At 47.4% G+C, this 14489-nt stretch overlaps 1 protein-coding gene across 1 annotated transcript in view; it reads right to left on the reverse strand.

Moving 5' to 3' along the window:
• Positions 1-6275: 6275 nt before the first annotated feature.
• The window catches only part of si:dkeyp-121d4.3 (uncharacterized), a 17955-nt gene continuing 9741 nt past the window's right edge, over positions 6276-14489 (reverse strand). Inside the window, exons 13-16 of the mRNA XM_064318124.1 lie at positions 13694-14489; positions 11459-13582; positions 10648-10738; positions 6276-7136 (exon numbers count right to left, since the gene is read on the reverse strand). The exon at positions 13694-14489 is cut by the window's right edge and continues 105 nt beyond it. Of these exons, the coding sequence (XP_064174194.1) occupies positions 6523-7136; positions 10648-10738; positions 11459-13582; positions 13694-14489 (3625 nt within the window). The 3' untranslated portion in view covers positions 6276-6522. The remainder of the gene's footprint in view (positions 7137-10647; positions 10739-11458; positions 13583-13693) is intronic.

Consider the following 14489-nt stretch of genomic DNA (forward strand, 5'->3'; position numbering starts at 1 on the left):
CTGCGTGGAAATACGTTTGTGTTACGATTAGGAACCAAAATTAAAAAGCGGTGTGTTTGTATGTGTGCACTTCCTAATCGCAACCTTTGTTTAATGAAAAAAAAAGCATTGAAGGTGTAATATGCTATGGAACATTTTTAATACCACTTAGGTAAGCGCACCCCCTTGTATTACAGGTTTCTTAACTGTGTTAACAGTTTTAGTGTTGTGTTGCGTTAACTTTCAGTAGGCTATTTAGGAGGTAAGTTTACACTTTTTAGTTTACAGGTTTAAAGATTTGTAGGCTATACAGACATTTGTACAGCTGGATGTTTTACAGAAGCCACTCAGGATTGTTCTCTAATCCATACATTTAGAGAATACTGAAAGGGTTGTCTATATAAATTATAGGCTACACAGCTATAATTTTGTGTAGTGCTTGTAACTGCTGTATGTTGTGGGTATGTCTCTACTGAGGTTATAGTTAATGTGAAAATACAGATATGATGAGGTCTGATTGCAAGGCTTCTGGTGCTAGCAATTTTTAATTGGTCATTCAGAGTTATGCACTTAGTGACCAACTGTACTGTTGAGACCAGTCTTGCAACTCCAGTTATTAATGTCAAAATACATACACAATTTGAAAGCTTTTCTTTGTAAAGGCTACATTTTCTTTCATTTTGAGACAACACATCAAAAAAAGATCATGACAGAAATACTACCCAAATAATCATTTATTTTTAATATAACAGCATGTATGGACAACACGCCCACACGTACACACACACACAAACTCACCTTTGCAATAACATGGATGCAAAAGCACTGAACAGAATCCTGTGGAGAATGGGAATAAAATTACCATATTAGGTGGCATTTAACCAGCTGCATACAAAAATACAGAAGAAAACAGTAAATGAATACCCCGATATTTGAATATGAATAGATTTTTGATATTCAGATATCTGTCTTAAATGTATAGCTATACTTAGCTGCTACAATCAAATACAAAGACATCATGAACATGTACTTTGGAAAAATATTTGCGTGTGGAATATTTACTTTCAAAATAAATCATTCAGTGAAATGTCACAATATGTAAGGACATGGAACACATAAGAGGGCATTGGGCCACACAAATACCTCCTTAGATTTAGAGTTAATACAATAGTTGTCAACATCTCAAAAACCGTTAGAAGTGAATGCAGCCTCCTTGAGCCCAAGTTGTGTGAGGTTGTAGGGAGCGATTATTTGAATGTACCGTCTGTAAGCTGGTTTGACTGGGATTGTGTGCCAAATTGGCCTTAGGGCAGTTCATCGAAGTCTCCCATGGCAGATGCAAGTACAGCATCTGAGCTGATTTTAACCCTGACCACTCCATTAAAAAACACCACAAACCTTATACTAACTGGCTGCTCGCTGGTTCGCTCCATATCCCAATCATGACATGGACCTGGCTCCTGCCACTGTCAGACTCACGCATGCTTACAGCTTCTGAGAGGATGTTTCACGTAGATCACTACCAGCTACAGCCATTGAAATACCATTGTAAACACATTCAGTCACACAAACTGAAACACAAACCCTTTTCTGCAAGGACAAATAAATTCAACAAGCAAATCGCTATGCGATATATCGACTAAAGCCTACTAAAGCCCACTTATTCAATCTCAGTCAGACGTTTAAAACTGAAGAAATGCATTAAATACAGTACTGTTGCAGATGATTTAATGCTTACTTTGACCTCTTAAGGTTTTCATTTTCAAAACACCAAATAGATAACCTGAATGGTTCTGCACTGAATCGGTAACTGAAAACATTTTGTCGACAGATTCAACTTTGAATAATCCAACAATTATACGGTACAGCTTAATCGCTCTGGTATGAAAGCACATGACTAAGAACCAGGGAAAACATAAAAGTGTTTATATTTGTTTCAAACCATCAAACTTCTCAAACAACCGCACACTCAAGCATACACTAAGGAAAATAACGTATTTGAGGCCACTTTGTGTCCAGAGGCGAGGAAATAGAGTTGTCTAGAGTCCATGTGAAGAAAAGGAGTGCAAGATTATAGTAGTTTAAGAAAAAAGAATAAAAACTTCTAGGTTGGAAGAGTCCTCTTCTTGGATGTAAGATACTTGAATTTACTAGAAGTGATGGTTCCATCGAGGGGCATAATTATTCTTTTATTAAAATCATGATAAAAATGTTATTCTCTCATTTGTTCAGTTTTTGGTGTTTATTCACATTGCCACGACCTGTAATGCGACTAGTTAGAAACATGTGCTTCACATCAAGCAAACAATCTCACAATAGGAAGTATTTTCACCCTACTGACATATCAAACTCACCAGAATGACTGCTGAAAACCATCTAAAATTGCCAAATGCATAAAACTGCAGGCTGAATTTGCAATATATTAACGCCACTGTAGGTTCTCCGCAGCAAGCTGGAATATACCATACCATCTCATCTTTCAATGCAACAAATACAGACTACTTTACACACACACACACATTTACAATTTGATTAACTTCTCCACAAGGACAAGCGTGACAGAAAATTACACGTTCACAAAAACATTTGTACAAGGATCGTGTAACAAATTAACAATCAGCAGCATAAATGAATGGTCACATAATACAGACTGAAATAACGGATGATAACTGTGCATAGATCTTGCACAGTGCACAAGAAATGCATGAATCAAACAGAAAATCCCAATCTTGTCTTGAGATCAAAGGACGTTACCGGACAGCCCAGGAAAAACCGTTGGTAGCATTTTAAAAAAGTATCATTAGACTACAGATAGTTAAGAACAAACATTTGAAAAGGCATTTGTTTTACAAACAGTATTCTTACAGAATTTTAAACCGTTTGTCTTCATATGGTAGCAAAAATGGTACAAGTGTCGTTTCTTCTCGGCCAGAGTTCTTCAGCTCTCTCATCAGGTCCTTTATTTTTTTTTGCTTGTTTCCTCTCAAGAACCGATTCCACTGTGGTGTGATGTCATCCAGTAGCCCAACCTGTATGAACTCCTGAACTGGTCCTAGGTAAAAATGTAAAGTGAAGGAGGCTCCAGAACACCTGTAGAGAGAAGTGCCTGCTGTTTGGTCGGCCAATCACGGCATACTCACAGGAGGCAAGGGGGCGGAGTTGGTCAACAACACCGCTAGACAAGGTTCCTTCTCCCAGGTGTCTGAGAGTCGCTGGTCACCTGTGCATCATTTTGCTTTCCGGTGCTGTTTACAAAATAATTAACGAGCTGCAGTCCCATTGCGCAATGGGAATCCAATAGCCAGAGTGACATTTGAACATTTAAAGTAAATGCTCTTTCAAGGGTCTTGTCAAGAGCAAATGAGTACAATTGTGTTTGAATACAATAATCACACATTCACAGCAAGGATAGAGATAAAATGCTTATTTTTATTTTGAAATGATATTAATATTCATAGCATTTCAAACTAAAAATAAGCTTACAGAAAACGTAGTCTTTTATTTCCTCACCTGTGGTCTCACTGAAGCAAAATGTCATGAGCCAAATGAAAGCGCATCATCGTTTCAGGACACTTTCCTTCAAGCCACTCACAAGGTCGCCTCCCTCATGACCTCAGCAACAACCTCGTTTCCATAGCACCCTTCCAACGACACCGTGTTTATTTCCGTCTGCTTCACCGGCTGAGGTTCTTCAGTCCTTCGGCCAACATCAGCGCCATGCATCATCCTGTCAACTGGCCTCAAAGTTAAACCTGAACTGCTTCAGCTTTTCTCACTCTCTCTCTCTCCCTCCCTCTCTCCTTTCATTACATTACATTACATTACATTCATTTGGCAGACGCTTTTATCCAAAGCGACGTACAAAAAGTGCATTTCATGGTCCTTTCAGTTTCGTTTTCCGGTTGTTTTTTTTTTTTTTTGCGCAAAAACGTTCCACCCCCTCCGCCGCAGCAGTCTTGCTGCACTGGTTGGTCTTGTGGCCTTGAGTCCTTCTCCTCCTCCTCCTCCTCCTCCTCCTCTCCCTCTAAATACTTCTCCAAGGTGTTACTTCTGTGTTGTCCCGGTTCAAAGCCAGGCCACAGCTTTGGCTGGTCAGCTTCAGAAGTGCCCCCCCCCCCCCAAAAAAAAAAACATTTACACTGAAGAAGCTGTATCTGGTAGTAAAAGGAGAAAAAAAGTTCAGTCCTTTCAGTCCTTTACCTAAAAAGCTACGGAGGGGAAAGAGAACAAATTAAGTAGCACTGATTATTCTGCCATGTGCTACTCAATTACACATTTTCGGTATTGGAAACTTTTTTAGTTGTTGTAGCGAACATGTAAAAAAATGTGTAAAACCATCCTACTTGAAATCCTCTGTGAAAAACTAAACATAATTAAAAAAAATACTACCACTAGTGAAAATCAGTCATTCTAAAGCTGTGTGTGTCGTTACAACCAAATCCATAACGCTACCTCCTTAACTACCTCTTTAAAATCTATTATTTAACATTAAATAATGGGAATTCAGTCTGTTGGTCGGTTGGTCCACAAGTGTCCCACCCCGTAACGGCCACAGTTTTCGCTCCAGGAGGCTGAAATTTGGCATGGACGTTGGTCATGACCAAAGGTAGAGCTGAGTAACTTTCAGGCAGATTGACCGAGAGGGGGTGTGGCGATGGGCGTGGCCTATCACAAAAAGGCGCATAACTCCTGAATGGATTCACAGATTTGCACAAGATTTTGTGGAAAGGTTGGTCATGAGCCAAAGAAGAGGTCACGTATCTGGGTGAGGTTGCGCGCGTGGATGCATGCACGCATGGATGCATGCGCGTGTGCAGTCGCAGCTATTGCGGATTCACGCTTGTTAAAAGAATGATTGAGAAACCATTCTAACGCACATACAAAGTAGACTGAATGTCTGCAGAAAGGCTTGCACTGTCCAACCGAACGATTTCCTTGGGCCAATGACCCACACTTGGTGATACTTCAGATTTTGCTACACCACTTTTCTACAAATCACAGAAAATGCTCGTTGTTGCACAGTAAAAAAAAAAAAAAAAAAAAAAACACAAACTGGACTCAGTTAATTTAAAATGAGGTGTATGCCTCGAGAATAGTGGGTTTAAGCCCAGCCGAAGGGATGGAGCCAACATTCATCAGAAAGGTTCATCACAGACTTGTGCAAATCGATCAACAGCCTCTGCAATGCACAGAAAAGCACCACGGTTAAATCAAGTCACAGACGAAACGTGATAGCTCCACCCATTCTGGTACTGGTAACCCTTTGTAACCATGTGGGCCTTCCCCCAAAACGTACACAGAACTTTAACATTTAGGGATCGTGTGGAACAATTTCCCAAGCAGTCAGCTGAAAACCCAACGATATTTAACGGAAATGCTCCATTACTACGATGGTGCAAACAAATCCATGGCATGCATGCAAAATGGACTTGTTTCCACCGAGACATCCATCCTGCTGTTATTTCTTACAACTGCTAAAAAAAGAAACAAAACAAGTAAATGGGAGTTGCGTACACCAAATAAATGATCCCTAACTATCTAGCTACACACAGTCAGGATCACACGTCCATGTCGCACAATTACACAAAAAAGTTTCCAATGTCCTCGTGGGTACACATGTACACATTGAAGTGTGCCAAGACGTTAGCAGTTACAATTCCCCTTTTCTGCATTAGCCAATCACACCACATTCACTCTCGTCACCCGCATGAATCCCATTGTTTTTTTTGTTTGTTTTTTTTTGATGGTTTCAAAGCCACAGGTTCAGACGATCATTGGCACCTTCATTCCTGAACGCCAACAATCAACCATTAAAATGGCAGATAAGTCATTAGTTGCGCGAACGCAAGAAGCCACTGGGGTTGCTGTAAAAGTTCATGCGGCAGTGTGTTCCGCGTGCCACGTTCTGCGTGAACGAATCTCACACATCACCACTCAGATCTGTGAAGACAGGGAGGAAAACCCTCATTAACACATCACGCCCCCCCCCCCATTTCCCCTTCCTCTCCACAGCCTCCAGGCTTCTACTGCAGATCCAAGAAAATCTTGTGGGGGAAAAAAAATCATATATGCACCTTTCAAATAAAAAACGGTAAAAAAGCAGGCACAACTCAAGAGATGACCTCTGATATTTTCAGAAACAAAATCCACATCAAAGCAGTAGTAATTCAGCCCAAGATAATGCTTCGATTGTTTTTCAGGTTTTTTAAAAATTTATTTTATTTTATGGTTCAACCAAAAGAAATAAAAAATATTTAAATTCAACAATACATAGTTCCATTTTTCTTTCCTTTAAGAAGGGAACCCAAAAACTACATACAGCATATGAATGTAGTGTGCGTGAGGGCAGAGGCATACAAATGACTTTACATACAGCATTCGCGGTGCAGTTATGCATCACCTTCACAGGCTGTACACAGGCAGTGGGGGGCTACATTCAGAACAGCACCTGCCCTTTACAATAGCGAAACCGTCCCATTACTAACAGAGCAGGAGCGCGATAACAGGAGCGCATTTAACAACAGGCTTCACGGGCCCCTTCGCCTAAACCGGCTCGGTGCTCTCGGCCTCCTCCCCGTCCCACTTCTCCAGGAAGTCCTGCAGGTCGATGTTGAACATGTCGATGCCCTTGCCCGACAGGTGGACGCCGTCGGGCCGGTACAGCCCCGCGTCCGAGCCGGGCCGGATGCTGTCGTGGGTCACCGCCGCCCCGCCCAGCTCGGCCAGGTCGGCCCGCACCCGCCGGTTGACCAGCGCGCGGTGGCCCTCCATCGCCCCGGCGTCTTCGCAGGCGCGCCAGGACCGCCTCGGGAGGATGTCGGACCACACCAGCAGGCACTTGGGGAAGATGCCGCGCAGCGACGCCAGGTCCTTCCTCACGGCCGCCAGGAGCGGCCCCAGGTCGGACCTGCCCAGGTCGTTGCCGCCCAGGTGCAGGATGATGACGTCGGGGTTGGGCCAGCTGCCCTTGAGCTGCAGGAGCAGCGGCAGGAGCTGGTCCCAGGTCATGCCCTGCATGCCCTTCCACCACACGCGCACGCGGCCGGGGTCCATGCCCAGCTGCATGCCGTACTCGGGGGACTTGGCCCTCTTCTCCGCCCAAAACACCAGAGAGTGGCCACACACCCACACATTCTTTACCTCTGTGCAGGTCTTACCTGCAAAGACGCAACACACAGGAGACCGTTAGCCTCGTTCGAGGGGCCAAGCTGCTGTGGTGTGGCAGGGCGGTCGGTCGGTCGACGTTCCTCGACGAGGCCCTTCCTCGCCGTTTTCCCGCCTAAGCTAAGCTAAGGCTTAGCCAAGCAGCCGTGTAGACATGCAAGACCAAGGGCACAGCGATTCCCCCCCGATTCATGCAGAGGGACACAAATCAGCATCTTTTTTTTTTTGCCTTTGATATCTGGAACGTTCAGCACACATCAGACGACTGTGAGAAGCCCCAATAAACATAAGCCGGTTTTCAAACAAAAGCCATGTTTCCTGCAAGAAATATTCAAATTCTTTCCTTTTGAGGAATCCCTGACCATTCACTGAAAAAAATTTAAGCCAGAGTCAGAGAGCGCAGACAAGTTACATGAAAGCAAATTATAAATACATCATTGGACCACAGCGCATGCAGTAAATCGCTGAAGTGGCAGGTCATGAGCCACACAAGAGGACTCTCTGCGACCTCCAACTCCACGATCAGATGTTCGGCTCCCACTCATCTTGGATGAACCCGTGTTACTGAAAGATAATTCATGGTACTGAGGCAGCTAGTGCCAAGTTTCTGGCTACGACCTTGACTGACCCCCTGGCGAGTGACTCTGCATTGGAAAATGTGTCTGGTATGACTGAGCTGCCCGATGGATAACTGCAAAAGGACACACGCTACTGGTGAGCCACTACTAATGCTTATCTTCAGAAAAACAAGGCCGCATTCCATGGCAGGGGAACCACTTATAGTTACTAAACCACTAGAGACTTGCGGTTAAAACCCGCAAAATGGTGGTCCTCACCGACGGTGCGGGAAGACGAACGGCTCTCCTGCCAAACCTTTCTCCTCTGTAACCCCTGGCTGACTTGTTGTCCCTTTCCTCACTTGGGTCTCTTCCCTACTCTGGAACTCATATGCCCCTTTTCCACCAAGGCATTTCGACCGCAAAAGAACCGGCTCTCGGCCAGAAAAACTGGTTCCAAAGCGGCACCGACTCTTGGCTGGTCTAGAACCAAGAACCGTGGAATGAGCTCCTCACTACGGTCATTGAGTCGCTGTCTCTCTTGTTGCAGACTTGTGAAAACCAACCTATTCAAACTACATCCTGGCTCAACAAACTTACCCTTCCCTATCCTAAACCATGTACGTACCTCTGGGTTTGAATACTCCTGGGCATACGTATGCTACATTTAAAATTGTACCCTCAAATCCATTAAGCTGTTTATAGCAAATTTCCTCTTGGACTTCCTAGAACATTATTTTGTACATTTTACGTTACAGGTTTTTGGAATGACACAAGCCACCAATAACTCAGTATCCTTATTTATCTTTGCCTAGCTTCCAATGTTTTAATCCCTTTTTGACTAATTACAGCCCCGTAGGTTCCCAAGTGACTTCAGTGTGGGGAGGGCGCCCTGGTGAAGCACATTCACACTGTACGCGATCGGAGTGTGAGTCCACAACCGCCCTCGTGCGTTTTAGATGTTCTGCTGAAAAGAAGGACTTAATTCAGACTTTAATGGCAATCGGATTTAGACTGCATCAGTTACAAGCAACCGGGCCGATAGGAAGAGACACTGTAAACATTCATTTAGTGGAATCGATTCGAGCCCTTTAAAGAACCTCCATCACATCACGTGCAAAAAAACAGCAACCTTTCTGAAGTGCCCCCAAATGGAGTACTGCTTGCTGTCAGTGACTAATTTGTTACCCTCAGGGCAAAGGTTTCGAACTTTAAATCTTTCGTCTGATCCCGCAGTGTGCAAGTCACATAAACAAATTTATTTTAAAAAAATAACAAATCAGCTACAGTGATCATTTTTATTACTCCACGAAAATCAGCCCGCCAAAATAACTAACGGCTTCAGGGGTGAGAAACCTTGAGGGCTGACCCTTTTCTCTTCACCTTCGGATCCAGACGCAATTCCTCTGCGTTTTAGGACTAAAACACGTTGTACTGCAGTAGCATTGGTTAAAGCAGGTCATCAAGAGGTAATCAATTCAACACCAAATCAAAAAAACTCATTTCTCCAGAAAGATCTTGGGTGGGTGGTTCCCAAACTCAACCCTGGAGGACCACTTTGCATGGTGGTTTTTGTTCCAAACACAATTGCAATCCCAATTGACGTGGTTTTATCCAGGACCCCACATTTTCCCCTAATGTCCTGAATCAAAAATTCAGGCCATTAGGGGAAAATGTGGGGTCCTGGATCAAGCCACGTCTATATTTGTAGTAAATTAGCCATGTTGTCACTGGTAAGTGGGCTACTTATAACTTTAAATAGCAGAAAGAGGCTGGAACGGTAATGTGTAAGTTAGTTTCTTCAGGATGTGGTGTGACATGCAACTGCATAGCTAGCAACATTACACATCACACCCTAAAGAAACAACGTTAGCTCGCTGGGCAACGTTACGATAACTTGGCTGCTTTTAACAAACGTTATTACGCAATCATAATAACGTTCGATAATTTAAGCAGCTCAGTTATTAGCAGCTAAGTTATAAAATCTTCTTTTCAAACGAGCAATCAACGGGAACGCAGATGGTACCGCATCTTCCTTCAGCTTCTTTTTCCCGGTTGTCCGGATCAGTTTGGAACAGAGGTCCCGTTCATAATCACCGGGTGTGAAATGATGACATACTCGAACGCGCAAGTCTTTCTCAACTGGATAACGCTCGTATTTCTTGTTTCGTATTGCTGCCAGCCATTCCTTTTTTTTTTTGTCGATGTTCTTTGAGGGCAAATGGTGATATTCAACGTCTTCCTCTGTGTTCTTCATTCCGCGACCTGGCACACAGCACACCACATCTTTCTTTCGGCACTTCTCAACAGCAAAAAAAACTTCTTCAACCGTCTCATTGTGTTCGCCAAGCTGAAGAGCACAAATCTTCCGAAACAACGCTGTTGATATGGCTAAAGTCAATAGAATGTGTGTGCCCACCCCCCCCCTCCAACCCAAACAGGTTGAGGAGTGGTGCATTCTGGGTGTTGAAGTAACAGCTGAAGGCTGGAGAATACTGCTTTCAGTGATTTGGAAGTGCTCTATCTAGAAAACAGATGATGAAATTTTTTTGGGGCGGGAACATATTCATAACGGGCTTATAAAATAATTGGGAAAACATATTATTGGGTGTAGTTACCCTTTAATTTGATCAGTTAAAATGTTACCTCTTTTTATATATCCGTCTGCAATATAGCCTGAAAAAATTAAGAAATATTAAAAGCTTGTTAAAATTCTGGTATTGCAGTTGCGGTTGGAACGACAACCCGTAAAAACACACAGCGGTCCCCCATGACCGAGTTTGGGAAACACAGGTTTTGGCAACATCTTGATTCAAAATACTCTGTCAAGGTGTACATGGACACAATGTTCTAACATCCATGTTGATACCCATCAACATGCATCAGCTATGTGACCAGCCAGCCAAAGCTAACCAATTCGGCTGGTCCGTGATGTGAAAAATGGTACCTGGTGGGATTTTCTGGCACTTTACACGAGATCTCATAGCTTCCTTCTGTTGTTCCTTTTTCTGTCTCATTCTCTCATTGAACTGTTCCAGCTGCAAAGGAAAGGAACAAGGAGGGAAGACAGGAATAAACATGAAAGTTTATATGAAATTGAGAGATATAAAGAAATAAACTAAATGTCTGAATGAACAAAATGGAAAAGGTCTGAATATTCCAAGTGGCTCCATATGTACAACGTCAAGCTGGGCTGCCATGTAACTATCAATCTGACTAGCATTCGCTACTCTCATCTCTTTTCTCTCGACAGCAAAACACTCTGACGGGACACCTTGTTTGATCGATTGTTTGAAATAAAGTACAGACCCTCATTACCACAGGGCATGTTTTTCAAATTCCATCATTTAATTTAAAAAAAAAAAAGGATAAACTTTTGTGACCTTTTTTTTTTAATTAAAAAAAAAAAATGTCTTCAGATAAATATACAATCATGTTGTTATATGAATGTCGTAAATGGTAAATGGTAAATGGACTACATTTATATAGCGCTTTTATCCAAAGCACTTTACAATTGATGCCTCTCATTCGCCAGAGCAGTTAGGGGTTAGGGGTTAGGTGTCTTGCTCAAGGACACTTCGACATGCCCAGGGCGGGGTTTGAACCGGCAACCCTCCGACTGCCAGACGATCGGTCTTACCTCCTGAGCTATGTCGCCCCTATGTCGTAATTTGTAAGTTAGTTTTAAACTTGGGCAATGTCAAAGCCCCTTTTGTGAATAAAACACATAAAAGAGAAAGAAACGGAAGCACGCATACCCTTTTCTTCTGCTTGGCTTTGATGTCATCCTCCGATATCGTCGTCACCTGCTTCTTCTCGGCCGGCCCGCGGGGGGCGGGGCACGGAGCCAGGGCGGAATCCGAGCTCTGCTCGCCGCCCGTCGTGGTCACCTCCCTCAAATTGCTGCTCTGCGCGGGCGAATGCGAGTGCAACTTGACCGTTTTGATGACCCGGAGACAGCGAGACTTCGTGGTGGCCAGCTCCCTGGCGTGTGTCTCGACCTCCCCCCCTCCCGCCGGGACGGGCTGCGAGACGGGGAACGCGGCGCCCCCCACCGGCGCCAGTATGGGGACCCCGGTTAAGGGGTGCAGGGAGTAGTAGGACGTAGCCCCCGAGAACGTCGCAGACGGCTGCTGAAGAAAGGATGGCAAGGACACGGCGGGAGGCCCGACGAAGGGGGAGGACAGCCCGGCGGGCAGCCCCACGGGCGAGGCCAAAGTCACGTGGGGGAGAGAATGGGGGGATAAGAACTGTGGGTCAGCGTAGGACCCTAGGTGTTGTGGGTCAACATAGGACCCTGGGTGCTGTGGGTCAGCGTAGGACCCTGGGTGTTGTGGCTTGGCGTAGGACCCTGGGTGCTGTGGGTCAGTGTAGGACCCTAGGTGTTGTGGGTCAACATAGGACCCTGGGTGCTGTGGGTCAGCGTAGGACCCTGGGTGTTGTGGCTTGGCGTAGGACCCTGGGTGCTGTGGGTCAGTGTAGGACCCTGGGTGCTGTGGGTCAGCGTAGGACCCTGGGTGCTGTGGGTCAGCGTAGGACCCTGAATGTTGTGGGTCAACGTAGGACCCTGGGTGCTGTGGGTCAGCGTAGGACCCTGGGTGTTGAGCGAAAGCTGGAGGGGACTGCACCTCAGCCTGCCTGGGAACTTGATTCCAGCCCGTTACCGTGGCACTTCCCCGCTGACCGTATGCAAGCTCGTGCTCGGGAGCGCTCTGGTACTGGGAATAAGGCTCTTGAGGTGCACGTGAATATTTGGAGGAGGAGGAGGAAGGGGTGGAGCGGGAGGGAGAACGAGATTTCCGCGAGCTTCGAACCGTCCTTGCGTCGGTGGCGAATCTCTCCTGGTCCCGGGCGCTGCTGTGCTCCAAGGCACCCTGGAAGCTCAGGTAGACCTCCCGGCGATTGGTCGATACCGGAGAAATGGAGTGGGTGCGGTCCGACTCCGGGGAGTCGGTCCGGCTACGGTGCCGGCCGGACCTGCGGGTCGCCCGCCCCGACGCGCAGTCGATTTCGCTCTTCTGCTTCTTCCCGTAGAGCCGCTCCTGGGTCCTGTCCGTCAGCTTGCTGACCTCCGCGAGGTCCAGGTCGAGGCCGATGGTCTGGAGCAGGCTCTGGATCTTGTCGTAGTGCGGCAGCCTGTCCTCGCCCTTCGGTTTCGGCTCGGTTTCGGCCCGGCGTGGCTCCCGGCGTCCCCGGTCCGCCTCCGCCGCCGCCGCGGCGCTCCCGCGCCCGCCCTCGTCGGCCCTCTCCCCGTACAGGAAGCGCTCCTCGTCCTCCACGTCCCCCTCCCGCCAACTGTCCTCCGCCTCCGCCTCCGCCTGCAGCCCGTGCTTCATTCCCACGATGCGCGAAAACCCGCCGCCGTCCTGAAACGCTCGCTCGTGCGGCAGCAGGAAGTCGTCCGGCTCCTCTGTCGTCCTCATCCCGCGGGAGTCCTCGTACTGGTCCTTGTCCTCGTAGAAGACCTCGCCCTGGGGTGGCAGGCGAGGCTCCGCTGCCTCGCGGGTAAAATCCTCCTCTCTGACCTCTTTAACGAGGGAAGAGAGGAGTTTGGCATCCACTCCTTTGTTGAGCGTGCGGAGGAATCGCTCAAACTGAGTGGAGGCGGCGCTCTGGGTGGGCGCCTGCTGACCGGGAGGAGAATGACAGACAGGGGGCTGGTCCATAGGGGGTTGGTGAACAGCCGATTGGCTGTGAGATGGGTGACGGACAGGTTCACGCTGGGACACGGATTGGCTGAAAGGAGAGCGGTCGGGAGGCGGCTCAAAGTAAGACTGTTCGTCAGAGGTTTGGAGGAAAGGAGGAAGTTCTACAGGGGGTGGGCCAAAGCAGGACTGAGACACAAAGTTTGGTTTGAGAGGGAGGTTTTGGGGGATTTCACCCTGGGGGAAAAAAGAAAAGAAAACATTCATTAAATGTATTATTCTTTTAATCCACCTTCAAGGCAAACAATACAACAGAAAAAAAAAAAAAAGCAAGAATCCACAACAGACCTGCTGGTCAAAGTCCATGAAAGGCTCGGTCCGCTTCTTCAGGATGGACTTCATGGGCAAGGGGGCGGGTTTGTCAGCGCCCTCGGGCTCCAGGGGAAACCGAAAGTAGCCAGACGACTCGGAGTCCTGCTCGCTGTTGGACTGACCCTTCGGGACCAGGCCCTTCTGCTCCATGGCTATGATGGCTCTTCTGCGGGCGATGTGCTCCTCCAGCAGCTCCAGCTCCCTCTTCTTCCTGGACAGCTCTTCGTCCAGGATATTTTCGGACCTGGGCAGTTCCTGAGTGGCGGGATTGGGATATGCCCTCGGCAGGGGCTCCCTGCCGCCACCCCGACCGTCCTTAGCCAGAGAACTGTCCTTATCGCCCGTGCTGACCTTCTTTCGGCTGCTGCTGCTGTCCCTCTCGGGAGTCCTGCTCTTGCTCCGCCTCCTCGCCCCGCCCCGACTGGTCGACTCCCTGCTGCCGTGCCTCCTGCTGTAGGAGGAGTCGGCCCGCTCCCTGCTCCGGCTCCGCCTCCTGCCGCTGCCGCTCCGTCCGCCCCTCTCCCGGCTGCGGCTGCGACTGCGTCTGCGTCTGCGCTCGTGCCGGTGGCCCCGCTCGCAGCTGCGGCTGCGGCTCCGCCTCTTGCCATGCTCCCTGGGTGGGCTCCGGTACTTTCCGGCCCGGGTGGCTCGGCTGCTCTCTTCGGTGCCCCCGCGCGCCCCGTTTCGGCTCTCCCCCTTCGAGTCCTTCCTCTGCTTGGGCGGGTCCGTGCTCGAAGAGCTCTTCTCTTGACCCTTGACCTCCACACCACCG

The sequence above is a fragment of the Anguilla rostrata genome, chromosome 18, assembly GCF_018555375.3.
Source record: "Anguilla rostrata isolate EN2019 chromosome 18, ASM1855537v3, whole genome shotgun sequence".
Classification (NCBI taxonomy): domain Eukaryota; kingdom Metazoa; phylum Chordata; class Actinopteri; order Anguilliformes; family Anguillidae; genus Anguilla; species Anguilla rostrata.